Here is a 13264-nt window from a genome sequence, read left to right as displayed (position 1 = left end):
TTGTTTCTCTTCTTGAAAGCATCCTGAGATGACAAAGTCCGGAATTTGAGTTAGGAAGCCTGAAGTCTTGATCTGTGTGAGCGTTACATTCCTTGAACACAAAATAAGATATTTGAACTAGTTTATTTCTAAGTGTGTAATATACGTATGCCCATTTTCTGCTCAGATAACACCTTATCTATTAATATTTCACTTTCAATGGATGTGTTTTCCTCTCCCCTAAAATATTCAGGAATGTACATAGTTTAAGGAGATAATTATATAAAAATGAAGGTTCTTGTTTCCCTTCTAGATGATATTAATCATTAACCTGAGTGAAAATTTAAATGTGATCTATTTAAAGGGGAAATGCCATATTCATGGTATGCCTTGATGACTAAAAGTCTTTGAACAAAACCTTTCATTGCATGCTCTGGGAAAAATAGGAAAATACCTTACTGTGCAGTTGAATGCATTCGTGGCTGGTTAAATGGCCAGATACTCATAATACTGATTAATTGAGGAAGGTCTCCAGTGGAATGCCTCTCAGGACTTTGCATTGAACCAATTTGAAATTTCCTGTTATCAATGATTTTCATATTTTAAAACTACATGTCATAACCTGATGTAAGGATAAAAGAATATGTTACTACTTTGAAGTAAATATTTTTCAAATAACAGAGATTGTAATAATGGGCTTAAATCAACAAAAGAGAATTTAATGAGAGACATGTTAGGTAATTCTTGTGTCTAATTTTGAAGAATCAAATACATAAAGTAGAGCAAGTGAAAATTTAGCTTTCTAGCACCTTGAAATTAAATAAGACACAGGTGTTTCTGTTTACAACAAATTCAACAGAAGTCAAGACTGTGTTGGTAGCCAAACAATCTCGTGAAGGATGGGTGAATGTCTGTCTAGACGCTAGACGTGTTTGATCCTGGATCCAGAGAGTCTCCCTGGGTTTCTGTATATAGTCACAATTCACAGGAATAAGGTCTCATGTTTTTAGTGTCCTATTTCAGAGGGAAAATAATTTAAGTTATCAGATAAAAGTTTACTCTTAATGTTTTTAGGAGTACAAAGAACAATAATGGTGTGTCTAATTTTAGGAATATACATATTTGATGTTACATTTCAAATAAAAATAATTGAATACTTTCCACTTAGTGATGGTGTAATATCTAGGTACAGAGAACAGCCTTTACTGCAGTACTGTACAGTGAATTTACTGAAGGTTGTATATGGGGACCTGGAAGGGAGTTGATACCCTCACGTGACTTCACTCTGCACACTAGTTCTAAATAGTCAAGTATGTTAGGGCTGTTCCTCCATCTGTGCCTTTGCAATTGCACTCAGAATAAAATCCAAGCTCTTCATGGCCATAAGTCTCTGCATAGTCTGGACTTGCTTACCTTTCCTACCTCACTTTGTGCTATTCTTCCTCTTTTCACAACCCTTTAGCCCTGGTGGTCTTGGAATGAACCCATGAGTACGGTCAGATTCATTTAATGTACCTAAAACAGATTGAAAATGCCTGTAATATGTAGCACATGTGTGCAGAAAATGCAACTCAAGTAACATTGGTATAGCTTTGTCTAGGAAAGATTAAGAAATTTTATAAATACAATATCTAAGTATTACTTATGCAGCTATTTCCCATAGCTGTAATCATCATCTCTTACCAGGGCTTCCTCAAAGCCAGGACTTCTAAGTTAACCAATTCTAACTTTAAAAGGTTTTACCCATGACATCCATCCATTGAAAATATTACAGATCACAGATAATATTTGTCAGGTGGGTCAGTGACAAAACAAAATATTTATTAATTTTTTTTCTATTTTATTAATGAGCATGATAGGCTGAACTAAAATGTGTACTTCATTCATTTAAAATAAAATCTTTCTAAATCCCTGGGGTTGAAGGTCTGAATAGACTGACAAGAAATGTGGGGAGAAAAGAAATTGAAGATACAGTATTGTGGTATGGTTTTGATTAAAGTGAACATTTTCTGAGCTTTGTAGTTAACGACTTGCATATGGAAATTATAGTTGCTCTTAATCTGCTTTCAGAAGACTGATGCAAATATTAAAAAGTAATGAACTAACAAGATTGTTTGTTAATGCCACATAAAAGTGCTAATTATACACCATTTCCTGACTACAGCTAAACCCAAGAGACATCTTCTAAGAAATTGTTAAATAAGCTTCTTCACTAGAAACATGAATAGAGCTGAGTGGCATGATGAACTTCCGTTAAAGGACCTCACTGCTACCTCACCCTTAAAAAAAAATAAAAAGAAAATAATTACAGAAAAAAATATAACATGTTAAATGTATTCAGGGAGCAAAATTAGTTTGCTCATGTAAAGTGACTCATTAATATATTCACACCTTATACTCAACATATGCTTTAAAGGGTAGATTTCATACTGAACTATATTTAGTCTATATTTGCAGGCTTATATTGTAAGGTTGTTGTGAACTTCAGCATTATTACTCTTAATATTTTAATAGTGTCAGTCATAGCAGTAATTTTCCAAAGTGCGTTTGAAATGTTAGCCTGGTGTTTGGGTTTGAGGATTCTAGCTATATATTTCTACATTATTCCCATTAAGAATATTTTTTATGCAGGTGCAAGAGAGATACTTCATGGGACTTTTTCTTTGTAGAGATAGCATTAAAGCAACTGCCTTTTGTCAATTATATTTTTAATTTATTTTTTCATATGAATCCATTTTCCATGTCTAATGGTAGCTTTTTAGCAGGTAATTTATAGTTGATAGCCTGCTGGTCTTTGATCATTTGCTGGGCATGTTGAATGACAATTATTTTTTAATTCTATCAACATCGACATTGTGGTTTCTCTAAACTGGGCTCATGCTTTTTAATGATTTTCCAATCTTATTGAATATGAATGTATTTGGACCCATTGGTTATTAACCTGAACCACAGCTAGTAGCTGCTGCTTCTATGAATAAATTAGAAAAAGGTATCCACTCTGGGTGGACAAATTAGAAAAAGTTGCCTCTCCTCAGGTGTACTGCTTAGCAAGCAGAGTACAAACTGAATTTCAATCCCTACTTTTACCACTTTGGCTAGACACCCTTGTGCAGGATACAAACTGTACAACCATGTTCTTGGTAGGCCTGCTCTGAACAGTCATTTTAAAGTGTGATTATCATAAGTCATAGAAAACAATTTATGCTCAGTACTCCGCAGTCAGGGTTAGGTTATATGCAGTTTTAAAATGCTTAAGTCATCCGTGCTTGTCTTAACTTCCAATTTTTAAATTGCTCACGTTCAACAGGAAACAGTGTAGAAGGGCAAGACACTGAGCCAGATATTGTGATAATCCGAGGACCTTTGTTCCTGCCTAGATCAGAAGCATGACTCACCTACATGCTTCTGACATTTTTCTGGCTACAGTTGTTAACACGTGCTGGTCCAGGCTGCTGGAATTAAAACTAGGATCATTGTAGTTCAATGGGAAATCAAGAACTTTGAAATTAGAAAGGATGGCAAAATGAAAGGGTTGTTAAACTGAACTTATACCTACGTGCACCATGCTGCTTCAGCAGACCTGTCCGGATTTGACCCCCTGCCTGCCTAAACCTGCTATATACTCCAGATCCCATTTTTGGCTCAGCCTCCTGATTCCTAGCCCCTCTTTGCATAGACCCCCCCCCCCACCCCGCAACTCACTGACGCTCAATGTCTCGTGAAAACAAGCGTACAGCCAAGTATCAGATCTTGGCCAACACCGCTAAAGTAGGGCCTCATTTCACAAAGGATCAAGAAACCATATGTTGCAAAGGTACAGTGCTCCAGAGTCTGTCTTAAACTCTTTGACATAAACCTCTATAACTACTCCCATCACACTTGATTATTTTCTCACTTTCTCTGAGTACTCATTTATTTAAAATTATGATTACGGAATATTCCATTCTGTTTTCTATTATATTATATAATTGTTTCATTGAAATGTAGAGCTGAAAGAGACCTTAGAAATCATATATGATCTCCTTTTTATCACAACTCCTAAATTTCACTACAAGAGTAAAAATGTTTATTATAAAAATTCAAAAATATAGATAAGCAAAGAGAAGAAAACTGATTGTACTGGCACATACTTTTGAAATTGTTTTCACTGTAAATGCATATAAGTTTTCCTTTTTAAAAATTATAGTTCTCTGTTATTGTTCTGACGGTGGCATTATATTCTGTCATCTGAAGGGACCACAATTTAATTGGACAGTTGTCTATTTTGAAAAGTTTAGTTTATTTCTAAGTTTTTCCTGTTATAATGATGAGATGAGCCTGGTTGTAGCTAAAACTTTATCCAATATCCATGATTATTTCCTTAGGCTAAAGTCCAATATGTGGGATTCTTGGATCAAAGAACACTACAATTTTAAGGAATTTGTTTAATATTGTAACATGCTCTCACTAAATGTTCTCCTACTTATGCTCCCATAACTAGTGTGCCCAAACCCTCGCCAGCAATGGATATAATTATGTGAAAAAAACTTTGCCAATTATGAGAGATAAAAATGTATTTACTTTAATTTATACTTATAAACTATTTTACATGTTTATTAGCCATTTTTCTTTTTTTCTTTTGTAAACTACCTGTTAATGTCACTTATTCATTTTATATGAGGATATACAATTTTTCTATTGGCTCACAAATTTTGTATTTGTTAATAACATTTGAACCTTTTTCTAGATATCCTGCAAAATTTCTCCAAGCTTTTCATTTGCTTTTAAATTCTGTTTATGATAATTTTGACACAGAGATCTCAGTATTGTAGTGTGTTCTGTTATGATTTTTGACTTTATTGTCATGAGAAGAAAGATCATGATTACGTAAATATTCATTTATTTCACTTATATTTTCTTCTAGAATTTATGGCCATTTTTATTTTCTTATTTTCACTTATATCTTTAATACATTTGAAACACATTTTGAAGTATGGAATAACAAGAGGATTCTGACTCTGCCACAAAGTCACATTTTGTTCTTGGTCAAATCACTAAATCTCTTGACTCTCAGTTTCTCCACCTGTAAATCGAGAACCTATCAGACCAACAGAAGACATGGAAATTCTAAATACACATGAGCACATGAGAACTCATTCTACTATAAGTGAATGTTTTCTATCACTGAAGGAAAACAAGTGTTTTCTTAGTAATCAGTCACTTCCACAGGTGTCTGCTTGGTTTTTATTTTCTATAGCACCCAATGTAGAGCTACTCATATAGTATGCATTCAATAAACGCACGTTGAATAACTTTAATCTTCAAGCCCATGGATTCTGTGTTTTACACTCTGTTATGTTTGATTTTTTGTTTGTTTGTTTTGACTAAATGAGCCTAAGACCCAAGACCCAAGACCTAAGGCCTCTTTCTAGTTTCCCAATTAAGGGTTGACTGACCTTTGTAGGCTCCACTGCTGGCTATGCTAAAAGGATAACAGCATCAAGTTAAATAGAGAGGATAACATTTAGACATTGGAATTGGCATTTTTCTTATATAACTTCACTTCATATCAAATGCCTAAAGGAGCAATGAGCTTTTACACTGTTTTGAAGTGATATGTGCATGGATTCATTTGACTGGTGATGTTAGCAGTGTTAATTAATCATAAAGTTGGACAATTTGAGATGTACATACATTGCAGTTGGTTTGTGAAAATGCCTAGCACTGAAGCAATAATGTTTATATAAATTCTGAAGAGATTGTTTTTAAAGCCATATCATTCTGTTAAATTTGGGATCATCTGTGATTTTACTGATAGTCTTTGTAAGACTATCTCATAGATATTTTTTAACTATGAAACATTATTTATATTTGATTATTTTCCTCCAGCTGTGACTTATTACTAATACAAGATGTTTTTAAATTATTTTATTTATGGATAATCAACTTTTTAGTTAGGGCATTAAATAGTATCTTCAGTACATTTGCTGTATATTGCTAATAGCTATTGAGCACCAGTGAGCATTAACAGAATGTGTAAGGATTTTATACCTAAAGGAGGTATAAATATGCCCCCTGGGAAAAATAATAGATTGCTTGGGTTCTGGATGAAGTGTAATTAATAAAGCCAGCAACTCCACCTCAGAAAATTATGGTTTAATAGGAGGGGTGAAAAGGCAAAATTAGAAATTAATCAGTGTACCTCGCTAGGGGAAAAAAAGATTGGAGTTTAAAATTAAAAAGAAAAACAAGTTTAGGGTCTGATATATTTGAGAACTTGAAGAGAGAATGCTTTTTTGTGAGCCTAATTCATTGCACACCCGCTTCACTAATAAAGTAACCTTGATGATGGTGAGTCTGCTTGTCAAGGCCAGTTTGGGGGATTGATGAAACCTAAACCAGAAAGGGCTTCCAGTTTCACATAGGCAATATGAGATTGGCTGCTATCTGAAGAGAGATGATATTTATAGGAAGGAATGAAGCAGTGGAGATAGATTCATTTTTAGGAAGGCTGGATAGTGTTTCTCTAATCACCTCATCCCACCCTCTCAGATGTGTGGCTCCTACACAGAGCCCTTTCTTTCATGAAACACTTAATCCCTGTAACTTCCTTCTTTCCAAACTGCCCCTTTCTGTCTTCTCTGGATTATATTCTCCCATATCCAAATGTATTACTCTTCCCACAGTACTTCCACTATGAAGCTGCTTCCTCTTCTACAGCACTTCATCTCATCTCTTCTCAACTGACAGTGGCGCTGCCCCTCTCTATTTTTAATCCTCTGTCTTTCTCCATCTGTTTTTCTCTTTCTCACATGCACAAGCACCATCCATCAACCTCGATATTCCCTGTGTTGCTTTGCCTCTGAGTCAAAGCTTTTACAATCAGGGTGTTAGATGAAGTCAGTTATAAATGTACATTTCTCAATAAATTATATAATTAAGCACTATTAGATAGACAAAGCCCTTTATGATAGGAATGATGGAGTTGTGTGCTTTACAATCTTATTTTACTTGGGGAAAGAGATTTTCAGAGTTGGGAAAAATGTGGTCGGTTTACCTCCATAAAGTATTTCAGGATACTAGTCCATTCTCAAAACAGCAATGGTAGAGTCACTTCATGAAAACAAGTTCCACAGATAGTTTCTTTGAGAAATTGGGATGCTGAGAAAGATTTTCTGAATGGCAGTAAGTTCCCAATGGTGGGTGAGAAAGCATATATATTTAATTAGTCTTTGGCAAGAGTAGCACCTTCTCAAGCACTTAAGAAAATGACTGCATGATGAATCACAATTTTTCTGACTTCTCAAATCTAGACTTGATTTGGTAAATGCTATACATTTCCATTATTATAAGAAAAAATGAACATCATCACAGAGAAACAGATGGGTTCTTTCACTTAATTTAGTCTCATCACTTGCTCTTTCTGTGGGAATATCACTCAATCCAGCTCATTATAAAGAAGGCATGCAACGTTTTGTGATAGCTATGGAATTAACCTATGACATGACATAGTGTTCTTGATCTGTGTAAAATTTCTTTTATCTCTGGTTTTGGCCCACTGATCTTGAAATAGAGTCATTTCACGTAGTTCAGTATTAGGTCCTTTAAAAATCAACATCTCTCAATAGCACTTGATAATTCAATGCCGTTGTTACAGTACAATGTAATAGTTATGGAAGGATATCTTTCTCCATACATATATGTATGTGTGTATATATATTTTTTATTAGTTAGTTATTTAGTGACAGCCATGCAATAAACCACTTGTTCCATAGTAGATGAAGATAGCACCATGATCTCAACCTTAAGACTCCAGTGAAAATAAATTTTTGGTCCTATTTTATGTTTGTTATAATAATTCTCAGAAGAATAACGTGTAATTTTAATGTCATTCTGGTTTATGAAAGACTTTAAAAATGTTATAATTTGAACTTTAACATTTTCAGTATTCTACAGTTTGATTGGCTACATGTGTACCTCTCCCAATCAGGCTACAGAAGTTGTAAACAGTGGAAAATAGAAATGGCTAATTAATCATACTTAGGGACATAGACAAGGTCAAAGTTGTACAGTTTATTATTATCTTCTAGAGCATATATAGGACATTAAAATTCTAATGCTACAGTCTTGTGACAAAGAATATAATGAGAACTATAAATAATAAACAGTACAACATGAATCATCTTGTAACAATGATTATAACTTAGAACAGGAAATACTTAACCCATTCCCATTACTATCAGGAGAAAGGGCTACTTTGTTGATGTTTCTCTTTCCCTCTTGAGGTTAGGAGCTATTTAAGCCACAGAAAAGAAAGGGAAAACATATATGTTCAAGAGTGTTGAATATATTGAATTATGTGCACTTTCCAAAATGAATAGGATATTTTGGTGTAGGATTAATATTAGCTCATATTGCACCAGAATAATTTAAAATTAGCTATTTTAAGGCAAATCATGTGTTTTTTAAACATTTTTTTTCTACTTCTTTACTTCTTTTATTTCTTTATTTATTTTGGCTTTGTTGGGCCTTCGTTTCTACACGTGGGCTTTCTCTAGTTGCGGCGAGCGGGGGCTACTCTTCCTGCGGTGCACGGGCTTCTCATTGCGGTGGCTTCTCTTGTTGCGGAGCACAGGCTCTAGGCACGTGGGCTTCAGTAGTTGCAGCACGCAGGCTCAGTTGTTGTGGCTCGTGGGCTCTAAAGCTCAGGCTCAGTAGTTGTGGCGCACGGGCTTAGTTGCTCCGTGGCATGTGGGATCTTCCCGGACCAGGGACGAAGCTGTGTCCCCTGCATTGGCAGGCGGATTCTTAACCACTGCGCCACCAGGGAAGCCCCAAATCATGTGTTTAAAATGGGTGTTTTGCTGTCATTGAGGATGGTGGCACCTATGATAAGATAATACAGTATTTCTATACGGAAGCTGTGAATAAACAAAAATATTTGCATTTCACTTGCATTTAACAACAGGATTCCAGGCTTATTTGATACTTGTGTTTACTGAAACCTGTTATATAGGCACAGAGCTCAGCATAAACTAAAGAAAATGTATTTATCCTACACCACAGAGGTATAAAGGAAACTTCAACGCCTCAATTTGCTAATAGTTATTTTTTGTTGCATACTGTAGGTGCTCAGTGTTTCGAAATGGCATAGAAAATAACATGCAGAGGGTATTAGGAAAGAGAACAGAGGGTTTAAAAAGAGCAGCTTGTGTTGGTGGCACTTTCTTGTTACAGTAAATTTGTCATGGATTGCTGCAATTGTGAGTAAAGTCTTTCTGAGTGCTTATCGGAGCTACTTCCTTTGAGAAGGAAAACGTATCCTGTTCTGCTGTCACTTACCACACCTTTTGGCAACTCCCCAGAGATGCAGCACTGCCGTTGACACAACAACTTGATTTCTTGTCAAAAGATCTTTTAACATCTGGCTCAAAAGATATTTTTGATGACCATAAGCATGCCCAACTCCTCTGTTCATTAAGGCTGAAAATTCAATAAGTGTTTGGTACGCTGGGACTAAGCTACCTCATAGTGAGCAGCTGTCAAATGATTTGCTGAATGCTTCTGCTCAGCCCACCACGGTGAACTGATGGAATTGCGCCAGCTTCAGGACAGAGTGAGGGGAATCTTAGCAAGCTCCATCCAGATGCTCCTTTTATCCAGTGCTCCTTGCACTATCACCTGTAAATTTAGAACAATCTATTCTGAATCAAATGGAGAAAAAGAAACTTCATGGATCCATGTGTCTTTTTTTCCCAGAATAGTGAAGAACCCATGATTGGTGCTAAAAACACATGAATGGTTTTGCTTATAGGCTAGGTGCCTTTTGGATCTGTAGGTTTTGTCAACCATTAACTGACTGCTTACATCACCTACATCATCAGCTCTGCGCATGAAAAACGCTCATTGGAAGAATCATCCTCTAAAGATATTTCTAATTTAGTGGTTCTTCATAGACAAGTGTCGGTGTGTTTTAGGACCACTGTGTGAATGAAGTTGTATAGTGGTCAGAATGGCCATCCTTCCACCCTGCATGCTGTGCCCATATCTTTGTCACTAGAATTTGAAAAAGCTCCCATCTGGGCTTTTGATAATCTCCCAGAGCCATCATGATAATGGGGTGCTGTAGCACTTATGAAGAGTACAAACATAGCAGTGTCAGAGAAAATAATTCCACATGAGTGAAATGTTTTCATTTGCCTTTAAAAGTTCTGAGTATATAATACCCTTTGTTTTGAGAATGGGTGAAGGATTCAGCCCGGTTCCATCTTGTCCCCGGACTTCTATTAAGCCAGCCCTATCTATACCATGTACTTAGCAACAGCGAAATGCTGAGAGACAAACACTAGTTGTAGTGTGAAATTCAAATGACTTTTATTTAAATTGAAAACAATACTTAAAACTGCATTTAGAGTCAAAACCCTTTTGTTTATAAAAATTGTAAGGAGTATTCCTAGGTAAGGCAAAGTTATTACTAGGTTAACAAGACCAGATTTGACTTTGGACTTTACTCTTTGAACAAACTGTAGAGAATGGAGAAAAAAAAAAGTTATTTACAGAAAACAATATCTACATATGTACTCAGAGGTACAAAGACAAAGCAATGTGTAGAACTCTCCCATCTCCCCTGCCCCTTTTCTTTCTTAACTTTTCAGCCTGGTTCTGCCTCTAACTGGCTGTGAAATGTTGGCTCTGTTACTCTCACCTCAGTCTCATCTGGCTACTTTTAGTGTTTGGGCATTTTTCTCTATTATCTGGACTTGGGTCTACCTTCTGGACCCTATCTTCATTCACCCATCCTGCACTGAGCAACCCCCATAACCTTAGGTAGGTAGGAATTCCCCACCCCGGACTCTCCAAGTCTAACAAGAACCCAGTGCCGCCTCCCCACGGTCACAGCTGCAAGCCATTGGTAGGGATTCAACTAAGCTACTTACAAAACACTGGCACATTACTGCTTCCATTTCCTTAAAAGTAGAAAACAAAATCCAAGGCTTCAGCTCCCAGAGTGGCATTTTTAAAAATAATTCACAATATTTCAAAGTTTAGAACCTTTATTGAATTTCCAAGTATGTAAGGCACATTAGTGCTAAACAGGCTGCAAGAGGGTAGGGGGTTTCAAATATAAAAACATAAATGAGTAACTTTCACCTCTTTTCCCAACCGTTTTTTTTCCCCTCCTTCCTTTTTTTGCCATCAGTTGTTCTCTCTGTTTGAGGATGCAGGAGCCGGCATTCCCCAGGAAGGGAAATTGGCAAAATAGGAAGGCAGTGGAGGACCAAATATCGGGGGAGGAGCAAAAGCCATAGGCATAGCGAGAAATGGATTGAAACTTGGAGGTCGAGGAGGAATGAAGCAATGGGCAGTAGCGCAAGAAGGTAAACCTGGAGTGCTGGACGACAAGGGCCTAGGCCTTGGCCAGTTCTCCACGGGGTGCCGCGGGCCTCCCAGTGGGAAGGAAACATGAGCCAACCTTTCCTTGCAGGTCACTCTCGTACTTCCTGGAGGCACCTCCATCATTATCCCTGATCTAAGGGTGGGGATAGGTGGCGGGCCTCTTACTTGAGAGCTCCTGGATGGAAAGAATCCTTGACCCCTTGGCAAAGCCACATATAACCTTGCATTACTGCCACCTCTCTCAGTGCCCCCGTTGCTGACCCTCGTCCCCCCCACCATCAGTGCGGGAGGGCCGCCAGAGAATTCCCGGGCCACATTAATAGCATCCTGTCCCCTCTGCCTCCGGCCTGCCAGCCCCTCCGAGCTATTTACTTCTGCTGTTGCTAGGGACTCTTCCGCAACAGCAGGTGGTGGCCCACAGGGGGGTTTGAGAGCTCTCGAACTGTCGACAGGAATGCAGGATCCTGTTCTCTCTGAGGGACGCTCCAGTTGCTCTCTTGCCAGATCGGTCAGTACATTGAAGGGAGGTCTCAGGGGGGCGCGAGGGAGGCCCCAGGACTCCGCATCATCCTTCTGCATGGAACTCGGACACGGGAGGCGCACGCCGGGGCGCAGCTCCGGGTTCCCGTGTTCGTCGGCAGCTACTGCTGTGGGTGAAGGGGCGTGCCCTCCAAGGCTTGCCAAAACAGAAATAAATAGGTTAATAAAAATGAAAATGCGGTGACCAGAAAATATCTGAAATATGTGATTGATCGAATTCTCTGGAATACACGGTGGGAAAAGGGAGAGCCCGATCTCCTCCCAGGTGTAGTCAGCAAACACTTCTTCGATTCACTTGCCCTTCACCAGGCGGCCTCTTTAGCATCAGGCTTTGTCGTTTCCCTTTATGGCTGACCTGTGGCTCCACCCCGTTCCCCATATTCCCACCTCCTCAAGGCAACAAGGCAGCCTAGAAGACTCAGAGAGCTTCCTTAAAAGCTGCAGTGCGAAGGCACGCTAGATAAACAGAGGAAACACCAGTTCTTTCAGTCCCAGGAGGATCTATGATCCACTAAACCCATCATTTAGATTCTGGTAGCAGTGCTCTGGAAAGTCTTATGAGGGAAAACATTTTTTTTTTTTTTTTTTTTTTCTCCACAGAAGTCGAAGAAAGGTTAGTTATGCTAACAAACACTCCAGTTTGTTTCTCTTTCATGAAGCATCATTCAACATTTACACCAACTTTTGTTAAAATTTTCTTTCATTCAACCCATACCACACCCTAGAGTAAGAATTTCCTCATATTTAAACCCCACAATTTAGACTAAGGATTTGCAACTTCAAAATTACATTTAAGACTCCAGTATTCTTAGTACCTGAATTTATGTCCTTCACGCTTTTGTCTGTGATCCCCTTCGCATCCTTCGCAACCCACCCCTCCCTGTTGTCCGTGTCGCACTCACACAGGAAAACAATTCAAATTGCCTTTTGCCTTCAACTTAAACAGTTGTACACAGTTTTGTACTTACACATTTTCAATACACGCCATGGAGAAATTTGATCAGCAAAGCCTTCTTGAGGTGATGGAGAAAACCAGCTGAACGCCCACGCCAAGCCAACTCAGTCTGGAGAAATGACTGGTGCTTCTTCTTTAGAGCAGCTTGGCAGGTCGAATGAAGCCAGGGACCAACTGCTTCTTTCTAGATTTGGAGTCCTCTTTATGAGGTTACCAGTTGCTAGGGAAGGGAGGGAGAAAAGGAGCCAGGAGGAGGAGGCGTGGATAAATCTGTGACACTCCTCTGAAGCTAAATGTATGATTCCTTTTTGCACAGTAGTAGATGAACTTAAAGGCATTCGCTACATTAACCCTGTTGCAGTCCAATTAGAAAGACAAATCATCAAGACGATTTTAGAAGAATCATGGTGGCAT

The 13264-nt window shown here is 38.0% G+C and overlaps 1 protein-coding gene across 1 annotated transcript; it reads right to left on the bottom strand.

Moving 5' to 3' along the window:
- Window positions 1-11154: 11154 nt before the first annotated feature.
- On the bottom strand, window positions 11155-12883 carry PRR32 (proline rich 32). The gene is made up of 2 exons (XM_068532430.1): window positions 12864-12883; window positions 11155-12031 (listed from the first exon to the last, which is right to left on the bottom strand). Exons 1-2 carry the CDS (start codon window positions 12881-12883, stop codon window positions 11155-11157), a joined length of 897 nt encoding a protein of 298 aa, XP_068388531.1.
- Between the last annotated feature and the right edge of the window lie 381 nt (window positions 12884-13264).

The sequence above is a fragment of the Eschrichtius robustus genome, chromosome X (assembly GCF_028021215.1).
Source record: "Eschrichtius robustus isolate mEscRob2 chromosome X, mEscRob2.pri, whole genome shotgun sequence".
Lineage (NCBI taxonomy): Eukaryota > Metazoa > Chordata > Mammalia > Artiodactyla > Eschrichtiidae > Eschrichtius > Eschrichtius robustus.
Note: the sequence above shows the minus strand (reverse complement) of the source record. Positions and strands in the feature narration are given on the sequence as shown.

What these genes read in the sequence shown, in the direction of transcription:
- PRR32 (XM_068532430.1), bottom strand. Translation starts at nt 12,883, where the DNA reads ATGGCGTGTATTGAAAATGT. An exon ending in ATGGCGTGTATTGAAAATGT is followed by an intron (nt 12,032 to 12,863) that starts GTAAGTACAAAA and finishes TGTTTTGGCAAG; the next exon opens with CCTTGGAGGGCACGCCCCTT.